Source organism: Mauremys reevesii, linkage group 3 (genome assembly GCF_016161935.1).
Source record: "Mauremys reevesii isolate NIE-2019 linkage group 3, ASM1616193v1, whole genome shotgun sequence".
Classification (NCBI taxonomy): Eukaryota; Metazoa; Chordata; order Testudines; family Geoemydidae; genus Mauremys; species Mauremys reevesii.
The window spans coordinates 58,411,558-58,435,377 of NC_052625.1; the positions used below are offsets into that span (position 1 = coordinate 58,411,558).

General features: G+C 45.1%; 1 protein-coding gene across 4 annotated transcripts in view; it reads right to left on the minus strand.

Moving 5' to 3' along the window:
- PLB1 (phospholipase B1) overlaps window positions 1–23,126 on the minus strand; it is a 120,677-nt gene extending 97,551 nt beyond the window's left edge. The window contains exons 1-10 of one of the 4 annotated variants that reach the window (XM_039532427.1): window positions 14,448–14,483; window positions 14,099–14,189; window positions 11,137–11,200; window positions 10,199–10,257; window positions 7,840–7,880; window positions 6,624–6,667; window positions 5,777–5,861; window positions 4,725–4,776; window positions 3,492–3,578; window positions 496–558 (exon numbers count right to left, since the gene is read on the minus strand). In XM_039532427.1, coding sequence (XP_039388361.1) covers window positions 496–558; window positions 3,492–3,578; window positions 4,725–4,776; window positions 5,777–5,861; window positions 6,624–6,639 — 303 coding nt within the window. In that variant the 5' untranslated portion in view covers window positions 6,640–6,667; window positions 7,840–7,880; window positions 10,199–10,257; ... (1 more) ...; window positions 14,099–14,189; window positions 14,448–14,483. Of the gene's footprint in view, window positions 1–495; window positions 559–3,491; window positions 3,579–4,724; window positions 4,777–5,776; window positions 5,862–6,623; window positions 6,668–7,839; window positions 7,881–10,198; window positions 10,258–11,136; window positions 11,201–14,098; window positions 14,297–14,447; window positions 14,496–23,071 lie in introns of those variants that run through there. The other 3 variants (XM_039532426.1, XM_039532429.1, XM_039532428.1) reach the window with 3 other exon arrangements.
- Between the last annotated feature and the right edge of the window lie 694 nt (window positions 23,127–23,820).

A 23,820-nucleotide genomic window follows, 5' to 3' on the forward strand; every position in this document is an offset into this window, starting at 1 on the left:
GTGTGTTAGTTAGTCCGATTGTTTGACTAATCCCCAAGAACCCTGTATTTTACATCAACGAATAAACATGTAATATTTTCATGTACTGCCTGGCTCAACAGGTGTGAAATTTACTCCTGTGCAGAGAGATCACAAGGTTAATGCACCAATTAAGATGTCAAAACAGGACTTAAGTGGTGCATAGGCCTTAGCTGGACACCCAAACATCTAGTTGTCACTTTATAGATGAAAAGATATTTTAAAATGGTGATATATACAAAGTGTATGTGAATAAAATATTTGCTGACAAAAGGTTGGATTTTCAAAAGTGACTGACTTAGAAGCACAAATCCCATTAAATTCAAGGAGACGTGTGCTCTTAAGTGACTGAGGCACTTTTAAAAATCCAACCCAGAAGCTTTGCAACTGTATATGTACCTCAGTCAGGGAATCCGGGGTAACCTGGCAAATGAGTCAGGTACAGTAAGTGGCTTAAACCTGGTGAAGAGATCTTACTTTTTGATACAAGAAGTCCAAGACTCTGGTAAGTCTTTCCATGCTGTCCAGTGAGCAGTTATCCTGTTAAGAGAGAAATAGTTTAGAATGGGGTGTGTGGAAACATACATGTGCTCATGGCACAGAGCTGGAAAAAAGACAATCCAAGCCACCATCAAGACCATCAGGAAAAGCAAAAGTCATATGTTTCTCAGAAGTGATGGGCTCCATTCATTTAGCTAATGTACCAGAGATGCTACTGGTAATAGTCACATTGTGGATTCAGCTTTATTCAGCAACTAAGGCAAGAGGAATCTAGGATCCAATAATATGATTTAACTGGGTATGATTAGACAATTTAAACATAAAAATCACAGCCTCAAAGAGAGTGTTTTCATCTAAAGACTCTGACATGGAAGAGCCCTATTATGCCATCCTTAGAGCAGATTACCTCAACAAAGCCATTACTAACAGAAAATGATATTCATACAGCTATTGTCTTCTTTGCGTGAAGACACACTCCGGTCACAGATCATCCACTCCTTGTGTAGCATGGGAATTGCCTCTATTTTAACCTCTTAAATGCCTCATCCAATTCACTCTTGGCCACCTCTGGCAAAAGCGCTTCTGTGACTTTCCTTAGCACATGTTCCATTGAGTCTAATTGACCTCATGGTTAAATTTCCCCTTTTCAGCTCACTCCTTATTATGCCCCCTTTAACCTCTTCAACGATTCCTCCTTTCCTTTTGTGTTACTTCCTCTCAAGAATTTATAGATAATTCTCCTCTCTACTCCTTGAAGAGAGTAATTTACAGAGGGTTGATTAAAGCCTTGGGGGGAAGAGAAGATGGTTCAGGCTTTATCATTTCATAGGATTTAAAAACAAACAAACAAAACAAACAAAAAACCAGACAATTTAATACAACTTGATGCACCAAAGGCACAGAGAAATTGCTTTTTCAAAGAAACTTTATGAGCCAGAGATAAGAGTTCTCGATAGCCGGGATGGTTCAGCCAGGAGACAAGAGGAGGGAGAATCTGCCACTCACTCACCCCTCCAGTTTGAATTTGACCCCAGCTGAATTTGCTGGGCAAGCGGGCAGGTGCTTAGTGGTGAGTACAAAATATAAATGCTCAAATGTAAAACTGCAGCGGACAGAGTGCCCCCAAATGGTGAAGCTCCTCGGCAGGATGATGAAGACACAGCCGATGTTAGCAGTGAATTGTCACATCGCTTAATGTGCTACTAGACGATGCTCAGATACTATGAACATGAGGGTGGTACCAGAACCCACATAGAATAGAGACATCAAAAAGAGAAGCAAGGAGGTAATATTGTGGCCCTGATGAAAAATGAGGGGCAAAGAAAAATATTACACATTTAAAGAGACTTGGATTTTTGTTCCTTTTCTGCTGTCCACCTGAGACCAAACCTTAACCCTTATCCCACCAGGCCAACAGGAGTATATATTTAAATGGTTAGCCTGTGCCACAAAGTTCATAGTTATTTTTAGCATGCTAGCTCCAGCAGAGCTAGTGCAGTTCTGCCTACCTGGGCTGGGAGATGCACTCCCCGCTGCAGTGTAGACACAAGACATCAGAATCTGACTTGGGACACTGGCTGCTCAAAGCAAATGATTGGATACACCAATCAACTTCAGTTGTACCATCTAGGTCTGCAATTTTGTCAGCTCTCACAGCCTAGGTTGAGTTGGACAAGATGGGAGATCCTTAAGGAAAACAGCAGTGCTCTAGGAGGTGCTGTCATAAACATATATCTAAGGGTAGCATAAAATCCCTCCTTACCCTGTAAAGGGTTAATTCCTCTTTTACTTGTAAAGGGTTAAGAAGCTCAAATAACCTGGTGGGCACCTGACCAAAAGGACCAATAATGGGAGAAGATACTTTCAAATCGGTGGGGGAAGGTTTTTGTTTGTGTCTTTGCTTTGTTCTCTCGGACTCAAAGGAACCAGGGCAGGGTAAATACATCTCCCTAAGCCATATCTGGACTAAGCATCTAGTATTGCAGAACTAGTAAGTAATAGCAAAGAAATGCATTAGATTATCTTTTGTTTTAGCTTGTGAATTTTCCCTGTGCTAAGTGGGAGGTTTATCCCTGTTTTTGTAACTTTAAAGTTTTGCCTAGAGAGGAAATCCTCTGTGTTTGGAATCTTTTTGTTACCCTGTAAAGTTATCTTCCATCCTGATTTTACAGAGGTGATTCTTTTATCTTTTTTTTTTAAATAAACTTCTTTTAAGAACCTGATTGTTTTTCAGTGTCCTAAAGACCCAGGGGGGTTGATCTGTGCTCACTTTGTAACCAATTGGTTAGGATATTATTTTCAAGCCTCCCCAGGAAAGGGGGTGTAGGGGTTTGGGGGTATATTTTGGGGGGAGGTAGGGCTCCAAGTGGCCCTTCCTGAATGTTTGTTTAAATCACTTGGTGGTGGCAGCGATCAAGGACAAGGTGGAACTTGTGCCTTGGGAAAGTTTTAACCTAAGCTGGTAAAAATAAGCTTAGGGGGTCTTTCATGTGGGTCCCCACATCTGTACCCCAGAGTTCAGAGTGGGGAAGGAACCCTGACAGGTGCTGTTGGAGATTCAGTGAGTAGCATTTTTCCTTCAGTGAGTACTGGGCTGAGGTGGACAAGAAATTCATAATGAATAACTTATTGAATTAATTTATGCCTCCTCTGCTCACAAAATGTATTTGGTACTTACATAGTTCCCACCGCTGTAGTATCTGTGCAAAGATATCACTCTCTTCTCATTCATTATTTGAAATTATTCACCAGTAGCATCTGCGGGTAAGTCTTGCTCTGCAGCTGGTATGATATTCTTAACTCAAGCTGTTTTGAGTCTTATGGTATGTTTGTTTCCTGACTGGATGAGTAACTCTTAGATTTAGGTTCCAGTACGGCTGAGGTTTTAGGTCAGTGCTCATAATAATCCCAAGGTCCCATAGTCAGAGCTGGGATTCCTCGCTCAGACTTAGACCACACTCTGGGCAGCTTACCTGGTGGGTGGAGGCGCAGGAAGAACACAGGTTTTCAGCACTAAAGAAAACTGTGATTAGCTTCCAATCTTTTTGGAAATCTATCATCTGAAAGGAAAGAGCACAAGAGAAAGCAGTTGGTGCATTGTGTACCAATAGCGCTAGGGAGAAGGTAAAAGCCCAGATCATCACTGGCATTCCCCACCCACCAACCGTTAGCCCTCTTTCCTGTGGGTTTAAGTGACGCCTCTAGCAGAAACCCAAAACCACCAGAATCAGCTGAGTTCAAGTCAGCTGAACACTTGTGAGTGATGCAGATGCCATGAGAACATGGGTGTATGGGGCCTGTCGACCCACATTAGTCTTGTGCTGCACCCAAGAGCAGCTGCACAGGAGATTCAAATTCACCAGATTTTATGCTAAATCTAATCCCAAACACCTGTGGGCCACCCTCCCATAGCATCAAGGACCATGTAGTGCCATGGGCTCCCAGCACAGAAAATAGTGAGTGAGCAGCACACTCAGTTGAACAACCACATTTCCCAGTTAGGCCAAGACCCTTTTACTAAGTCACAGGTTTCCAACTGTTTAGACCCAAACAATGGGGCAGAATACAAGGAAATTAGTGCATGAAGCTTCAGAATAGGATTTTCAGAGCATTCATCATTGGCCTAACGCTGCATTCATTGAAATCAACCATTGATGTTTGTGAAAGCAGACTCAGTGGGCATCTGTGATAATTCCACCCTAAATTGCTATGAGGAAATGGGAGAGACATACTTAGTTCCATTATATTCCAGCAGGATTCCTAAGCAGGCCACATGCCATCATAGGAATCCAGCATCCTTCATTAGCAGGAGGCAAACTAGGATTAACTTTAACCAAATATTTTGATCATCATGACAAACAGGGACAAACATCTTCAGAAGCAAACAGTAGGTTCTTTGGGATGGCAAGTCTGATTTTGTTTTTAATAGAAACACTGGAGTTCAGTAACCACAGTTTTTTGGTTTTGTTTTTTTTAAAAGGCAGCATTTTCCATATCTAACAGACCCTTTGTTTTGTGTTCAATAGAACTGGTCAAAAATATCTTGAACTTCAACATTTCATCAACATTTTAAAGTTCAAAATGTTTTGAAATTTGACTATTTTTTCCTCGCTTCTTTCCTCCCCTTTTCACCCCCACCCCCCACCCCTCCAAAGTGCTGGTGTTCATGGTTAGGCTTTTTGAAGTCCTGAGTGTTTTAAACATACCTGGTTCTCTTTCATGCATTTCACCATTTCTTTAGCTTGATCCAGTATGCTTCTGTTGCCCAAAAGGAAAGCAGAAATTGTCAAGTCATTTTTAAAGAACACTTTGGCTGATTTAATCATTGAACAGAACAGCATGGGACTTAAGTACAAATCCAAAGACACAGTCAAGTTGCTAGGCATCTGTTTACCCCCCATTCAAACCCACAAAATTGTTTTGCCGATGCAAAAAGGTAGGGCTGCTCTGAAATCAAAAGATCTGGTGTGTTAAATGGGCCACAGAAGGGCCGGATTAATGCAGGGGCTTTAGGGGCTGCAGCTCAGGGCCTTGAGCTAAGGCAGGCCCCACAAAAATACATCCATAATTATATACAACTCAGTGGTCAACCACCTGTCAATCACAATCAACTTGTCAATCCTGGAGCCTCTGCCAGTCGATCGCGATCTCCGGGCCGCAAAAAGTCCAGCGGCGCAGCAGGGCTCAGGCAGGCTGCCTGCATGCCATGGTCCTATGCCGTTCCCAGAAGTAGCCGGCTGCTGGCATGTCTCTGCGGCCCCTGGGATGCGGAGGGGAGGCGGCTCCGCACACTGCCCCTGCCCCCAGCTTTATCCCCACAGGAGCTGCAGGGGTGGTACCTGCAGGCGTGGGCAGCACATGGAGACATGCTGTCCCCCTCTCCCCCAGGGGTGCGCAGAGACGTGCCAGCAGCCGGCCGCTTCCGGGAGCGGCGTGGAGCTATGGCAGGCAGGCAGGCTGAGCCCTGCTGCACCGCTGGCTGGGAACCGACTGTGGCAAGTCCCTCTCAGCCAAAGCCTGCACCTTGCCCTGAGCCTGCAGGAGAGTTAATCCAGTCCTGGGCCACAGAGTCATGTGTCACTCCTGTTAAGGATAGGAGAAAGTTGAGCCACATTGGCAGGGTTGGTGTTAGGGAAGCTTGTCCTGCCCTTGCTGTATATGTTTGAGTACAGTTAAAGGACTTCAGTCCCATGGGGCTTTCAGCCCTGTACCTTTCACCAACACTAAATTCATTATTCAGCTAAAAAAAAAAACTTACGTAGCTTTGGTTCCTGATGCTGCTCCGCTAGTTTTGAGAGGAAGTGGCTGATGCAGTACAGAGGGGTTAAACCTGCTAACAAGAGCTGAACAACACACACAGTCAGGATATTCCAAGATCCTGGGAACTACTGCTCTGCCACTTCACCCTTAATGGAGTCAAATCAGCCACAAACTGCTAAGATCTCCGGCTTCTTGGTAGGTATTATAAATGCTACATCAGGGACCCTCCACTCTTATCAGTGATGTTGTTCCTCTGTGTTATGAGTTTTGAAACAGTGGCATGAAGTTGGAATTATTTGTTCTAGCCCCTGGTGCTGTCTGGATATTGTGTAACTCCCAATTTTAGCAACAGCTGCTGTGTGCAGAGCAGGATTTAGGCTGCCATGGCACATTATATGGAATAGAGGAAATTTACAGGGAACATGTACAACCAACTTCCCTCAGCTCTGAAGGGACTTCCAAGATTAAAAAGAGCCCCCTTTGATTTTGGGGAGATGGAAAGAGTACCCTCCCTAATCCCAATGTTGTGGTGATCATCTCTGCACTCGAGGAGAGGTGGCTACAACGCTCTCCAGAGCAAGTCAGTGCTATCCAAAAAGTCAGCTGGAGAGGTCACTGGAGAGCTATTCTGTGAGATTCCCTTGCACTCCAGGGCATTTGCATTCTGCCTCCAAAGTGGCCCTTCCCTAGAGCAGTCTGACACCCCACCTATGGCTACACTATACACTGGTGCTGCACCCTCTCTAAAGAGCCTAGCAAAACTGCAGGACCAACCACACTTTTAATGATACCTGGCAATGGATTTCCCTAGAGTTCAGTGTTGAGAACAACCCAGCAAGACACACCTGATAGCGTTCCCATGCTCGCCTGAAGGAGGGTCCTTTCTGGGCTATAAATAGAAGAAAAAACTGAGTTGATTTGTCACATTTCTCATAAATCAGAATCATGTTACAGCACAGTACTGATTTCTTCTTAACATAAGAAGGCCGGAGCTCAGAGCTCTGTTTCTTCTAACAGCTGACAAAAATCACTAAACCATTCCCCCATCAGGACGGGATCTGTCTCCTCTACTTTCCCTAGATTTTAGTAATGCCACCCGCTGTTGCTGAGTCACAACAGAACACTGATTTCAGGGCTTAACATAAAGGTAAAGGAAATAGTAACTGTCAACTCATTCCCAATGGTATTTGTTCGTAACTTATCAACCTTATTCCCATCTAACTTGCACCCCTCTGCTAAATATTTACATAAATATTGTGTGTGCAAGTAGCTGCATTTATGCATGGAAACTACCAATTTCAGTGCTCGGTTCATGCATTTGGCCCTGCAATGGCACACACCAGTGAGTGGGCTTGTATGTTTGTACATGCATAGTTAGAAGTATAATTTTTAAATTTTAGTCTACTTTTACTTAGGGCCAGAACTTGAGCTGTTGTAAATGGACATAGCTCTAGTGACTGCAATGGAGCTAAATAGATCTGCACCAACTGAGGATCAGACTCTTATTTTACTTCAAATGTAACAACCCTGATGAGTGGTAATGCAACAGTATAAAACATGGGCAAGGAGCACTGGGTATCATTCCAGCATCCATGGAATGTGGTCTCAAGGTTAGTGCAGGGGACTAGGCATCAGGACTCATGGAGTCTATTCTTCACTCTACTAATGGCTCCCTGTATGACTTTGGGCAAGTCCCTTCTCTGTTTTCCCCCATCTGTTAGCAGGGGGTGATACCACTAACTATGCAGGCTTCATCATAGTTTTTATGAGGCTTACTCAATATTCATAAAAGATCTGACATCCTGGGGTAAAAGGTGCTCTTTAAGCAAAAACTATAGCTACTAACTAAGGATGACTAGGGACATAATGGCTCAGGTCCTAATTTTTCAGTAAAGATCTCTACCCTGCTCTTGCACACCCAGGCACAAGAACAATTTTGAGGATCGGATGAAAATTGGGTACTTCTGAGTTTAGAATCTGGTCCTCATCCCTGTCATGTGCAGCTGTGTAAACTGACATCATAGCAGTTGCCAGTGCTAACCAATGAAAGTTCACTGTTACCTTTGGAGTAAATCTTCATGATCTATCCTAGAATCTGGGGTCTGTAAATAATCATGGAACAATAAAAGTGTTATTAATAAGCAAATAGTAGACTACCCCTGTCATACTCCAGTTTTATATTTCAGATAGTTACTGTGGTAAATAGCCATTTTCTCCATTGCATTTTAAATTACAACACATAATTAAGGTTTCCTTATGGCAGTTTTCTTACAGTTTGGACACCATTGCTTTGGTACGTTCTAATGGGAAATTCCATGTATCAAAAGAGTTTTAAAAGATGAAATAGCACACTTTTTTATAGCTGAATGAACTGCTTTTTAAACTATATTGAAGTTTCTGTTGGCCCAATCTCTTTCAAACAGGGGACATGATCCAAAGTCCATTTAAGTCAACAAGACTCTAGGAAGTACACTAGGGACTTAGCTATTAGTATTGATTTTATATGGAAGGTGCCCAGCTTCGATAGTTATGGGAGACTGTGTACATTCCTAAAATAGAGATTCTCACTGATTTCAGTGGGCTTTTGGTTGAACCCAGAGACAGACCAAGAGATGTCCCCTTTCCCAAAGGCTGCATGTCTTAAATGCAAACCATTCATATATTTCTTTCTATAGCGTCTCACCCATGCCATTCAAGGTATTAACATAAGAAGAGTCTTTTTAATATGGAGGATTATGTGCAGAGATACAAGGGAAGACAGAAGGATTCTTGGTTCAGGTAAAGGAAACTCAAGAGTTAGGGCAGACCAAGTGTCATAATTTCTTCTCAAAAGGGGAGAAATCAGGAGAAATACAGTAATTCTGACTGTTAGAAATTCATGAGTTCTGCAACCCAAAACCTTATAGGAAGTTATGGCAGATAGAAGGGTAGTACTGAGATGTTTTACAAATATGTGTCTCAGCTCTGTGAGGTTCTAAGTATTTCCTACAAGATGCACACTCAGCTGCAAAGGGAGTTGAGGATGCACAGCACCGCACAGGATGAGGCTCTAAAATGTTAAATTGTTTGTGAAACTTCTAGAAGTATAAGATTTCCCCCAAACCTTTCTGGTTTCTCCCATCCCTGTTTTCCCCTCTCTGTGCATCTCCAGTTATCCCACATTCAGTATAAATTTCAGGCTGATTAAGGCAGAACAAAGTAATTAAAGGATTTTGAGTTCCTAGTGCTGCAGCAATACTGTATTCTGCATCTCAAGTTCAACAGGAAAGGTGGTTACCCAAATGGGACTCCCTCATATTTCAGCAACTGGGATTTCAATCTTGTTTTGAAGCAAAGCAAAGCAAAAAAAAAACCCACCAACAGCTCCACAAGATCCTTCCCTGTTGATTCTGCAGTATTTAGAAATACAGAGTAGGAAATATATAGTAGTTGTGACAAGCTACTTTGTTATTTTGTAGTTATGGGCCTGGGTTACAAAGTTTTGATCCAGATGTGGATTCAAGCTTCCCTAACACTCAAGGGACTTCTGATCAAACATTCTTGTTTCAGTCCAACTCTCTTCCATAGATTTACACTCAAATTCTTAAAGCCAGAAGGGAAAATTATGATCATCTAGTACAGGGGTTCTCAAACTGGGGGTCGGGACCCCTCAGGAGGTTGGGAGGTTATTACATGGAGGGTCATGAGCTGTCAATCTCCACCCCAAACCCCGCTTTGCCTCCAGCATTTATAATGGTGTTAAATATATTTAAACATGCTTTTAATGTATCAGTGGGGTCACACTCAGAGGTTTGCTGTGTGAAAGGGGTCACCAGTATAAAAGTTTGTAGTCTGAACACCTGCATAGCACAGGCCAGATAATTTCACCCAGTGAAAGCCCATAATTCTCTGGTTGAACCAGAGCATCCTTTTTAGGCAGGCATCCAATCTCAATTTAAAGACTTCACGTGATGGAAAATCCACCACATCTCTTGGTAACCAATATTTAATTACTGATAGAAATTGCATTTCATTTCCAGTTTGATTTTTTCTAGCTTCATCTTCCAGCTATTGGATTTTGTTATGCCTATAGTTGCAAAATTAAAGAGTCCTCTAATCAAACAGTTTCTCCCTGTGCAAGTGTTTTTAGACCCTGATTGCATTTCCTCCTGCATGAAGTCAGTTGGGTACTGATAGAATCAGAGCTATCCTGTGGTAAGTGGTTAATATCAGCTACCGCTAGTCACCATTCACACGAAACCTTTAACACGTGTGAAAAGTGTTGAGTCTTGATCACACCACCAGCAAGTACAGACCTTAAATCAAGGCTCAAATTCTGCACCATTCAGCTTACCAGGAGTTTTGTTATTGATTTCAACAGAAACGGGACTGAGCTCTTAAAGGTGGTGTGATAGTCAACACACCTCACTGTTATACTTACAGTTTGCAAAATTCCTATGGCAGCAATTGCTTTAATGTCAGATGGCCTCAGAGTATGAACTGCGGAGATAAATCAAGGTCTCCATGTTAGAAAGATCAGTGGCTTTGAAAAAATAATTACATTCTCCAATGTGAAAACACAGCAGAGTAAATTATAATCGTTATTGGCATTTATAGTGGGCTTTTCAGCTGGGAATTTTAAAGCAGCCAAAGGCAATTAGCAGTCCAATAGTCATTGAATTTCAATGAGATTTGGGTGCCTGACTCCCTTAGCCTCCTTTGGAAATTTCAGCCTTCATCCTCAAAACACTTTGCAAATAACAACAGACCACACAACACTCCTTTGAGTTGTTGACATAGGTATCATTATCCCCAATACAGGATGGAGAAACTGAGGCAGACGTGTAAAGTCACTTGCCCCATTATTCCAGTCTGGATTAGAACTCAGGAATTCCTAGCTCCCAGACTCAAACTCAGTCCACAGCCATGTCTACACTACAGAATTATGTCAACCTAACTTACATCAGCATACAACCACCACAGTTATTAAATCGTTTGTGTGCGCACACATTTAGCTGCTTGTGTCAATGGTGCATGTCCTCACCAGGAGCGCTTGTATCGATTCTATCGTCAGCGTTGTGGTTTGACTCCTGGAAGCCAGTAACAGTCAACTTAAGCAACACAGTGTCTATATTGACACTGCATTCTCCTTATTACATTGAGTGCGACTGTACACTACTCAGGGAGGTGGTGTTACGAAATCGGCATAGAGAGGCACTTATATTGGCGGGAGCCAAATTTAAACGAAGACACTCCCACAGCTAGGTCAACACAAAGCAGCTTACGTTGACCTAACCCTGTAGTGTAGACCAAGTCCATGTCTCCCTACAAACTTAGAGCAGGAAAAGCCTCCAAGAGGATGATTTTTAAAACACAAACCTGAAGATGAAGGAGAATGAGACAGCTTCTCTAGCTCACATGGAAACTGGAATCTTCTCAGAGGCTGTAACAGCAAATAGATATAGTTTTGGGTTCTTTTCTTTTTAACAAGGGTATTTAGACTGAGGTGAAGTGTTGGATCAAGAGGCCTGAAGATCTCTATTCACCAAATGGTTACTGCATGGCTAAGGCTACAATTTAGTCATAGGTATTTTTAGTAAAAGTCTTTTACTAAAAATACCCAACTAAATCTTAGGTGCTGAGGGGCGGGGAGCCACCTGGGGCCCCGCTGCCCCTCCAGGCAGGGGCATGGCCTGGGGCCCTGCTGCTGCTCCCAGTGCCCAGGACCAGTTGCCTGGGGCCGCCAGAACAGCGGCCAGTGCAGCTGGCCCCAGGGTCACTCCAGCTGCTGGGCAGCCGTTGGATCAGCCGCACCAGCCGCTGCAGCTGTGGAAGTCACAGAGGTCCCAGAAAGTCATAGAATCCATTACTTCCGTGACCTCCGTGAAAGACTCGCAGCCTTAAGCATGGCTACTGGCAGTATCAGATTTCCCCCGCCCCCATACTGTCCCACAATTTGCACCACTGTTAGAGGCACAGGGATGAAACTAGTACAGACTTCATGGCCCATTCAGTCCAACATCTCTCTGGGAATGTCTACTCTGCAGTTAGACACTCGCAGCTGGGCCATGCCTGCTGGCTGAGGCTCGTGGGGCTCAGGTTAAGGGGCTGTTTAATTGTGGTGTAGACGTTCAGGCTACAGCCCAAGCTCTGGGACCCTCCCACCTTGCAGGGTCCTAGAGCCCGGTCTATAGGCCAAGCCTGAACAGCGATGCCACAGTTTAACAGCCCCTTAGCCTGGGCCAGCCACGGGTTTTTAATTGCAGCATAGATATGCCCTCTGACAACAAAAGTGATTTTAAGAGCAAAATTACACCGTGCTCCAGAATTCTGTAGGATGGTTCCAAAATAAATCTATAGAAATGAGATCCCTCTCTATTCAATTCTATAACTTTTTATAGAAATGTCAAGAACCATATTAGTTTCATCCTTTGGAGTAAGCTGTACATTGGGAGTGGTAGGTCCTCAGGTTCATTTTTTTGCTGATGACCATAAAGTCTGCACAGATGTGACCCCAGTTCATTTTTGCAGGGATTTCCCCACCCCCTGGCATGGTTAGTGAGCTGGTGGGTCTAGAGCAGCATTTTAGGTTATTCCTCTAAAGTGTGCTTCACCTCTGTGTAAAGGGCCAGCACAAGACCTGTGCAACACCTAAGCCACGTCTGAGGACCTAGGTGGTGCACAGAGTTTGTCCGACTCTCTGGACAAAGGTGAGTTTCACCTATAGATATTCTATAGACTTTCAGAAACATAATACCAAGCTATAGCTCAAGGGTCCATTGAAAGCTGTCTCACACAACATTAATCTATTATGCACAAAAAACTAAGTTACAAAATTATTATTAAGATAGCAAAATCAAGTATTCAAAAGTTAGGAAATGCCAGACTTAAGGTTGCCTGTGCAATCGGTCTCAACCTACCTGGCTCCCACTCCTAGCCTCACTCCCCAAACTCCTCATCCAAACTTCCCCACCCCCAACTTCTCCCTGGCTTCTTGTCCCAATTCTCCCCCTGCTCCTTGTCAGATGAGGCTCTTCTCTCTACTGCCTCTATTCCCTCCCACACTGGTTCCTAGGCCCAGTCCCCTCATCCAGCCAGTGGCAGTTTTTCCCCCAGCTCCTCGCCTGATCTCAGTGTTCCTCCCCCAAAGCTAACTGGCTCCCAGTCCTCCTGTTTCCCTCCCCAACTTCCAGGCACCATCTCCCCAGCTCTGGTTCCTAGTCCCAGTCTCTGCCCAACCACAGTGTTGCACATTCTTGTGATTTTGGCAGGGGCTGGAGCCAGCTGCCCAGTGACAGGAGAAGCTCTAGCCCTCTTGCAAATTTCAGCCTTGCCTGGGAGAAATCCCAGGAGGAGGGGCAATGGGGAAAAACAGCTACTCAAAGGGGGAAGAGCAGTGAATAAAAGTTGCTTCAGGAAGCAGGCAGCACTTTCCCCTCCTTTCAAGAGCCCACATCAGTCTCACAGGAAGGGAGGGAGAGGAGGGAGCCTAGCAGGTCAGGACAGCTCCATTCTCTCCTTCCCCTGTGAGTAACAGGGACAGCTCCTTTGCTCTTCCCCATTGCCTGCAACACCAAGCCTGGGAAAGAGTTGAGGGGGGTGAAGATCCCCTGAAACTGCCTCACCCAGGCCTGGCGAGAGGTAGAAAAGCCCTGTACCTGCAGAAGGAGCAGAGGTGAGTCTAGGAGGCAGAACTGATTTGGATTGGGGCAAAATTAATTGCTTGGCAGAGGACAGGCAAATGTAGGGTGAGAGCTCCGAGGGCCAAAATCACCTTACCCAAGACATTTGGGAGTCTGGGCAACATTAACTATCTCACACACACCCTGTGGGTGGGCAGGGGGAGTTCGAAAATCAAAGGGCAGAACAAATCACAATGTAATCTTTTAAAAATAATCTCATGGATGCGAATATCTGATGCATGATATTTGATCTGTTAGGTTGGCAGTTCTAGAATCATAGAATCTGTTAATGATGCTTCAGTTAGCATTACTTCCTGCAGAGCCCTCTCTACAGCCACTAGTCTGCAGCCTTGGAGAGCTCAGCCTGTGGTAATGCAGCTCCTGAGAGAACTCTGCTGGCAGGCACACAGGAGAACAATGGCAAAGCACAGGGAGCCAGACTTTCTGTCTCTGGTGATCTTACAGTTGTGGCAGATCAAAAACACAATACAAACTTAAAAATATAAATAAATAAAATCTTGATTTTGGGGGTCTGACTTGTGATTTTGGAAACTTTGGGGTTAGCAATATTGCAACCAGTCCCAGTCTCTCTCCCTCCTTCCAATTTCCAATCCCAGTCCCATCAGACACCTTGTCCCTGTAGCAAAGCAATGACTCACTAGCACAGCGCCTCCTGCTGGTCATTTGGGAATTAGCTCAACTCCAGCTCCAGAGCTCCTCCTCCTGGCCGGTGTCTCACTTGCCTTAGGCCTAGGGTGACCAGATGTCCCGATTTTATAGGGACAGGCCCGATTTTTGGATTTTTTTCTTATATAGGCTCCTATTACACACACACACACACACACACACACACGTCCTGATTTTTCACACTTGCTGTCTGGTCACCCTACTTAAGCCCCATGTCCCTCCCAGACCCCAGACCCCCCTTTCCTCAGGGTTCTGACCCCGGAAGTACCCCCACATTCTGGGTCTCCCCTCCCAGGTGAACCCCCAACCCTCTATCCCCACCTTGCCTCAGTGGCTACTGCCAGTCATCATCTAGCCCCCGCTCACTGGGGCAGACTGCAGTCTGTCATGGCCACTCATCATTGGCAAGGGGTTAGGACCAGCTGCCTCTGCCTAACCCCAGACTGTACCTCTGTAGCCCCAGTACCTTTGTAGGCCTTCACTGTTGTGTATTTGGTTGTCATGGTTTTTGTTCCTATGGCAACTGAGTTAGATTATTAGGGGATAGCCCAGCCGGTTTCGGCCGGTTGGGTGAGCGCTGTGTCTGTAAATAAAATGGTAGTTTTGTTAGCTGTCTGCTGTCTGGCCTCAAGTGATTTCTTCCTAAACCGGCTGCCCCCAAGGATATAACAAGTGGCGACGAGGGTGGGATTCCGGTGCTGCTCCAGTAACAGAAGGAAGTAGAAGTCAAGGTAAAGAACAAACAAACAAAAAAGCTGCTTGTTTGCACTGACTGTGAAAGTGAAACTAAAAATCATGGCTACTCTGACCAGGCCACTGGAACCTTTTGATGAGAATATAGAGCAGTGGTATGTGTATACTGAGCGTTTTGAGCTTTTTGAGCAAATGACATTACAGAAGCGAAGAAGGTGCCAATATTCTTAAGTGTTGTAGGGGCTAAAACCTACTCCCTGCTACGCAGCTTACTACACCCTGTTAAGCCAGCGACTAAATCTTACAGTGACATTGTGGAAATCCTGGGGTCCCATTTTTCCCCAAAACCACTGGTAATTGCTGAAAGATATAGGTTCCACAAAAGAGACCAAAAGGAAGATGAAACAGTTGTACAATTTGTAGCAATTTTAAAAAAGCTTGCAGAACACTGTGAATTTAAGGAGATGTTAAATGATGCCCTGCGTGACAGGTTAGTGTGTGGCCTCTACAGTGAAGCTATACACAAGCGCCTACTGACAGAAGCTCAGCTTACCTTACAGAAGGCTGTTGATATTGCTGTCTCCATGGAACTGGCTACAAGGGAGGCGCAATACATCGGTGCATCCCCTAAGGTGCAAAAAGTGTCACAAGAACCGACCCACAAAACTGTGCAGAGTCAAGAATGTTACTGCTGTGGTAAGCTGGGTCACCAGGCATCAGAATGCTGGTGTAAGGAACTGGTGTGTCGACACTGTGGCAAAAAGGGACACATTGAGTGTGCCTGTAAACAAAAGAAAAAGAGGCCTGTGGTCTGGCTGACAAAAAGAGGAACCCTGCATACCCTAGAGCAGACCCAGGATGATCAAAGTGACACCTCATCGCAAGAGGAAGTGCCACTGCATGTTTTGTCTTTGGCAATGGGCTCACATGAATACTGGGTAACCCTGTTGTTGGATGGCAAACCTATACGCATGGAACTGGACACCAGTGCAGCCGTCTCGCTGGTCTCCGAGACTGTGTATAAAGAAAAGCTACAGCATCTTCCGCTTAAAGCAACAAAAACTGTTCTGAAGACGTATACGGGAGAAGCTGTGCCCATGTTGGGCATTATTGATGTTAAGGTGGAGCTCAATGGACAGGCTGCTAAATTGCCACTGTTTGTGGTGAGAGGTAACTACCCAGCCTTAATGGGTAGGTCTTGGCTTGGGAAGATTCAACTGAACTGGGCAGAAGTGCACCGGATGACTAAAGAAGAAACCAGTCTAACCCCTATACTAAGGAAACATGCTGCTGTTTTTGGAGATGATTTGGGAAGTATGAAGGGATTCACTGTGACATTGAACATTAAACCTGACAGTCCACCAAAATATCTGAAAGCCCGAACTGTGCCATATGCCATCAGGCCGAAAGTCGAAGCAGACCTGGAACGCCTGGTCACCAGTGGAGTCCTAATACCAGTTATCCATAGCTCACGGGCCACTCCTATCGTTCCAATAGTGAAGAAAGATGGCTCTCTCCAGATTTGCAGTGATTTTAAAGTCACTGTCAACCCAGTGTTGTGTGCAGAGCAATACCTGCTTCCCCGCATCGATGACCTCTTCGCAGGCCTGGCTGGGGGACAAAAGTTCAGTAAGATTGATCTGAGTCAAGCATATTTACAGATGCACGTCGATGAAAAGTCCCAAGAGCTTTTGACTATTGTGACTCATAAGGGGCTTTATCAATACTGTCGCCTACCCTTCGGAATAACGTCTGCTCCTGCCCTGTTCCAGAGGGCTATGGACCAGATCTTGTGTGGCTTGTCAGGAGTTCAGTGCTATCTGGATGATATCCTGGTCACTGGAAGAAATGAAGAGGATCACTTAAAGAATTTAGAGGCTACCCTACAAAGACTGGAAGAGTATGGCCTATGAGTTCGCAAAGACAAGTGTGAATTCTTCAAGCCATCTGTTGAATATTTGGGACACATCATTGATTCTGCAGGTCTTCATAAGGCCCCTGCAAAAGTTAAAGCTATTGTGGAGGCTTCCCCACCTCGAAATGTAAGCCAGCTGCGCTCGTTTCTAGGACTACTGAACTATTATGGAAAGTTCATCTCACAGTTAGCCACACTGCTAAAACCACTTCATGAGCTCCTTGGGCAGAACAAGGCCTGGAAGTGGACTGAAGCCTGTGATGTTGCATTTAACAAAGCTAAGGATGTATTGCTAAATTCTGAAGTTCTAATGCACTTTGATCCATCCTTACCCCTACAATTGGCCTGCAATGCCTCCCCTTATGGAGTGGGAGCAGTCGTGTCACACATTATGCCTTCGGGAGAAGAGAGACCTATTGCTTTTGTTTCACGCACTCTAAGCAAAGCAGAAACTAACTATGCCCAAATCGAACGTGAGGCATTAGGAATTGTTTTTGGAATTCGGAAGTTTCATCAGTACCTGTTTGGTCTGTGAGAAGAGTAAACTTTCGCCCATCGACCTCTGACGTCAATTTTTGGACCCTACACAGGCATTCCCCCATTAGCTGCTAGTCGTATGCAACGTTGGGCATTGTTACTTTCAGCACACACATATGAAATCAAATATCGGAAATCCACTCTGCACGGCAATGCAGATGGCCTCTCAAGGTTGCCTTTGCCGGTCAAACATCAAGATAGTGCCCGAAAGGAAATCTTCTACTTTGAACAGGTAGAGAATACACCCATCACTGCTACTCAGATAAAGAAGGCAACTCGCGTTGACCCAGTATTGTCCCAAGTTATGGACCTGGTGATGCATGGAAAATCTCGACAAACCTCTCCGGTCTCACCCGACCTTGTTACCTACATGTCCAGGAGGACGGAGTTATCGGTCCAATCTGGTTGTTTGTTGTGGGGGAGACGTGTCATTATTCCACCACCACTGAGATCACAGATGTTAGAACAGCTACATTCCGGTCACTGTGGAATAGTGCGCATGAAGGAAATTGCACGAAGCTATTTTTGGTGGCCTGGATTGGACAGTGCTATTGAAGAGAAGGCAAAAGCTTGTATGTCATGTCAGGGTGTGAGGAATGCACCCCAGTGGGCACCCCTACACCCATGGGACTGGCCTGAAAATCCGTGGCAACGTATTCACATTGACTTCGCTGGCCCCCTTGAAGGAAGCATATTCTTGGTGGCAGTAGATGCCCATTCTAAATGGCCAGAAGTCTCTATAATGCAGTCCACTACTGCAGAGAGTACTATCCAAAAACTACGAGGACTCTTTAGTCGTTTTGGTCTGCCAGAACAACTTGTGAGCGACAACGGACCGCAGTTCGTCTCTCAGGAGTTTCAAAATTTTATGAAGGCAAATGGGATACACCACATCACATCAGCACCATATCATCCATCCACCAACGGATTAGCTGAAAGATTTGTGCAGACAATGAAACATGCTTTGAAAATCAGCAAGGGGACAACACTCCATTCAAAAGCATCTGAATACCTTCTTACTTTCTTACAGAAACACACCTCATGCTACGACCAAGGCAACTCCGGCCTTTCTAATGATGGGACAACAGCTGTGCACTTGCTTTGATCTGCTGAAACCTTCTGAACCCCAACAAATTGTGCAACATCAGCAGCAAAATCAAGTTATCAGATGGGCACCCAGAGCAAAAGAGCGAACCTTTAGCCCGGGACAGCCAGTTTTGGCTCAGAATTATACTTCCAAAGCTAAATGGGTCCCTGCCACAATCATCACTCAAACAGGACCTGTTTCCTACACAGTCCGGACTACAGAGAATCTTACCTGGCGGTGACATGTAGATCAGCTGTTGCCAGGTCATGCCAGTCCTCAGGACACATCTGCATTTGAGTGGTCTGACTTCACCACTTTTAGTGAGACACTGAATCACAAATCACCTGTTTCTGACTGTTCTCCTCCATTACTGCCGGTGGCTGAAATACCCCTTTGCCCAGCACGAGCTGATACCGCTTCCTCACCTGTTCATGCTGCGGACCCAGAGCCCATAGTACTTTCAGGTGCAACAACACCAGAAGTTCGCCGTAATCCACCTAGAGACAGAAGGCCTCCTCATCGGCTGGATCTTTAGCTAGGGCGAACCCACGGTTATGGGGCAAAATAATCCCCAGGATTTAGCCGGGAATGGAGGCAGTCTACCCTCCTCTAGTCTAGTGTGTGTTTTATTTAGGGGATGTTCTTATTGGGGGGGAGGAATATGTTGTGTATTTGGTTGTCATGGTTTTTGTTCCTATGGCAACTGAGTTAGATTATTAGGGGATAGCCCAGCCGGTTTCGGCCGGTTGGGTGAGCTCTGTGTCTGTAAATAAAATGGTAGTTTTGTTAGCTATCTGCTGTCTGGCCTCAAGTGATTTCTTCCTAAACCAGCTGCCCCCAAGGATATAACATTCACCAAGGCCTGCAGCCTGGGGGTTTACCAGGCTGGAGCTCCCCAGCTCCTCCTGCCCTTCCCCAGCACTGCTTTGCTCCAGCTACCTTGCTCCCAGGCAGCTAGTCCCTCACACTCCAGGGCTAGAGTGAGACTTTCACAGCCCCTGGCCCACAGCCCTCTTATCAGGGCCAGCTGGACCCTGATTGAGCTGGCCACACCTGTGGTTAGGGTGACCGGATATCCTGATTTTATAGGGACAGTCCCAATTTTTGGGTCTTTTTCTTATATAGGGTCCTATTCCCCCCCCACACACACCCACACCCATCCATCTCGATTTTTCACACTTGCTGTCTGGTCACCCTACCTGTGGTCAGCTACTGACTCAGCTCCTCTCACTGCTTTTCCCAACCACAGACCTCTCCAGGGCTGCTTTTAACCCCTGCCTACTGGAGTGGGGCAGCCACCCCACTACAGTCCCACTTACTCCTTTGCCTCCCCCCAGGTCCAGCTTTTGTCCCCTCTGCGCTTGAGTCAAATGGCTTCCTACTCCATGCTGCCTGAGTGCCAGCAGAGGGTGGGTCACTGACAGCACTGGAGAGACAGGTTCCCTGCTCCTAGTTCTTGTACCATGCTCCACCCCACAAGGAAAGTCCTTTTGAGCCCCCATAGCCCTGGGCAGAAGCATGCTCCATCACTTTGTGTGTGGGAGGGTGGTCACATGCACAGTTCAGTCACACATAGGAGCTGAGAGAGGTTAGACCAGTGGTTCCCAAACTTTAACAACCCATGAACCCCTTTCACTAAAATGTCAAGTCTCCTGAATGCCCTCCTCAAAATGAATATCTCCATGGATTTTCTCCCTTACCTCAGCATAAATTATAAAAGCAGTGATCTTGGAAATATAAAATTTGTTTTTACGGCATGCTTATTACACACTATTAATTATTATTTCTCATTACAGTATTTTTATTACATTATGAAAACAGCACCACTCTTCCAAGATGCCAATTTTGTAGCTTGTATCACTTTTGATTAAGCCTGTCATAAGACAAGGCTCCTATCAGAGGCACCAGTAGAAAAAAAGGGGTGTGGGGACCTAGAGGGGCACCGCCAGATAAGGGGGGGGTGTCACAGGGGCTGTGTCATAGGTCTTCTCCCCCACTTGGAGCTTTTGGGTTCCAAGATGGGGACCTGCATGGACTCCTCTAAACTAAAATCCTAGTTTAGATCTGGTTCTCGCTGCCACCAGTCAGTTTTAAGTGTCTGACACACTCCCTGTTCCCCCAAAAACTTCCTTTGGGGAACACAGATTCAAACCCCTTGAATCTCACCAGAGAGAGAGAGAGAAACAACCAGTTCCCCTCCCCCCCTTCCCTCTCTGGAGAGATACACACCAAGTCAACTCCTTGACTCAACACAAAGAGGGACTCACCTCCCCCTCCCCTTCCCTTGAAAATGCAAACAAGAGGAGAATCAATCAAGTTCTAAAAAGAAAAGATTTTATTAAAGAAAGAAAAAAAAGTACACTCTCTCTGTATTACCAGGATGCAAAAATACAGGGTCTAACTTATAAAAATGGAGAGGCTCTCCCCCTCCCCTCCTTTCTCAGAATAATCAGTAACAGCAACAGAAATAAAGAATTTTTCCAGCAAACACACAATTGCAAATATAGAAAGCAACTCAAAAGACTAATCTGCCTTTTTAACTAATACTCACTATACTGGATAGTAGGAAATACTCCAGGAGAACTTGGAGACATGTCTGGCCTCTCTTAGATCCAAAGAGAGCACACAGAGCAAACAAGGAACACAGACAAAGACTTCCCTCCACAGAGATTTGAAATTATCTTGTCCCTTGATTGGTCCTCTGGTCAGGTGTTCCTCAGGTTACTGAGCTTGTTAACCCTTTACAGGTAAAAGAGACTTTAACCCTTAACTATCTGTTTATGACAGGCTGCCAGAAAAAAAAGGGGCAGGACCCGCAGGGGGGCCCACTGACACAGGGCCGGCATGTAACCCTTGCTGCCCCCCCATACTGGCGCCTCTGGCTCTTATGTTTCATCAAGGAGTATCAGATGTGAAACAGCAGGAAGGTATTTAAGAAGCCAACTCAAAGAGTTCCCCCTACACAAGCATTCAGATGTTAAGCAGTCCTGGCAAACAATGCACGTTACAACAAAGCTTAAACTTGTTCTTCATAATAATTTAAAAACCACACTGGCAGCCTATTTAATTTTAAAAACAGCAAAAATATCCACCTCCCTTTCTATTTTGTAAAAGGAGTCTTGAAGTTTAAATCTCCTCAATGTGATAGATAGGCTTGCTTTGATCTGCTTAGGTCTTGGAAGTCCCCAAGTCTCTGGGCTGCTGGCCCCATGCTGCCTGTGGTCCCCATTAGGCTGTCTGCCATTAGGGAATTTTCCCCCCTGAGAACCTCCTGTAACATTTCATGAACCCCCAGAGGTTCATGAACCCCAGTTTGGGAACCACTGGGTTAGACTATGCTCAGTGAGGATAGACTCATCTCAGATTTTAGTTGTTAAGATTTAGTAAGAGCATGTTCAAACTGCATTTTTTTTTAAAGACTTAATGCCTTGGGTAAATTTGGGTGGATTCGCAAGGGGATGGCAAAAGGGCACATACCTGACACAAAGACCATCCCACTTGCCAAATTTCAAGGCTCTGCTCCAAAAGCACGGGGGTCCTACAGCATTTCAAAGTAAAGGCCTCAGTTCTTTTAAGACGCGCAAAACAACATTAAGCCTTGTTCCCGGAAATGGCCGAACCATTTTGACTGAAATTTTGCCGATAAATTTAGCCTAGGGCAGATATGCCACATATAAAAATCTCAGTCCAAACAAGTCAAGATTGGCAGTTGTAAACTATTACAAACAGGGTCTTACAATGGGAAGTGTAGGACAACCTTAATAAATTGGTGGTGCTGCTAGCCCTGCCCAAGCTACCTTGTGAACTTCCTGACTTTGCAGGGCCTGATGTAGCATTAATGTAACATTAAGAGTATTTATTTATGTTGCATTTAATTCTGCACAGTTACTAATAATCCAGACCACTGGGTTTTCTCTCTCTCACTAAAGGGTTACATCAGAACAAAGTAGCAGTAACATCAACAGTAACATCATCAGCAGTAACTCCGCTGTGAGTTAAACCCGCCTTCATACAGCACAGTAGGGAAAGTGCTGCAATCTGTCCACACTGACAGCTGCAAGCGCACTGACGTGGTCACATTTGCGGCACTTGTAGTGGCATTGGGAGCGGTGCATTATGGGCAGCTATCCCAGCATGCAAGTGACTGCAACGTGCTTTTCAAATGGGGGGGGTGGAGTGTGATGGGAGTGTGTTGTGTTTATGTGTGGGGAGAGAGAGTGGGTTTTGGGGTGCTGAGAATGTGTCAGCATGCTGTCTTATAAGTTCAGACCCCCCCAACCCCCGCCTCTCTCTCACTCACTTACTCAAAGCAAACAGTAAATGTTTGCTTTTTCTTGGAGCTGATAAGCAGCCGGCTTCTCCGAAATGGAGCTTTGAAAGGGCATTTATGCATTTCTGCCGCCGATTTCACAGCAATGAGAAGAGTAGTCACTTGATTTAAGAGGATTATGGGATGTTTCCAGAAGCCAATCACAGCTCAGTAACGCAACACCCCGTTCACACTGGTGCCGCGTCGCTCCAGCAGGGGTGCAGCAAACATTAGTCCACTCACCGAGGTGGAGTACCAGCAGCACTGTAGCTGTGGAGTCAGAGCGCTCTATGTGCCTTGCCAGTGTGGACGGGGAGTGAGCTAGGGCACCTGGGGCTGCTTTATTGCACTGTAACTCGCAAGTGTAGCCAAGCCCTAAAGCTTTCCTCATGCCAGGGACTTACCTCCAGGTTCTTTTGCTCCCTCAGGTAGTTACTTTCCATCAGGGGATGAGCTACAGTGCCTTGGGGAGGGGGGAGGGAGAGAAAAATCAAACAATCCATTAGGAATGAATTAATTTTACTCACTCTTTGCTAACATGCATAAACTCCTCAGTAGATAGTGATACAGTTAAATGTGTCTATTTCTGAAAGGGAGAGAGTTTCACCTCTTCTCTCTCACACAATTTCCAAAGCTGATCTCCACTCCAGTGCCTGTCATTCTGCACCAAATGTACATTTTTAAACATATTGGGCCATAGCTTCTGTGGATGCAATCTGCATAACTATTAAAATAAATGCTGGAAAGCCGTTTACACCAGCTGAGGATCTTATCTCTTAACTTTATGATCAGTGTATATAACAGATCTTACTAGCTTTTGTACCCTTTGTCCTCCCCATAGCCACCACACATTACTTACTGTGATCCCTGCTGTGTTATGCTTGAATTTAATTATAAGTTCCTCGGGCCAGGGACTTTTTTTTATTTGTTTTGTAAAGTGCAATGAGCACCTAGGGCACTGTATAAATAAATAATTCTCTCATAAGAACATAAATGAGATTTGCAACCCAGAATACATATCAATGTCTGAGTCAGCCTTTAATTTATATGACATTATGAGATGCCTTTGGTTGTTTATTCAGCAGACATTCAGAATAGTTAAATTAATTTTTCAAACAGGTACATGGTATCACTCCCAAGAAAGGAGTAATAT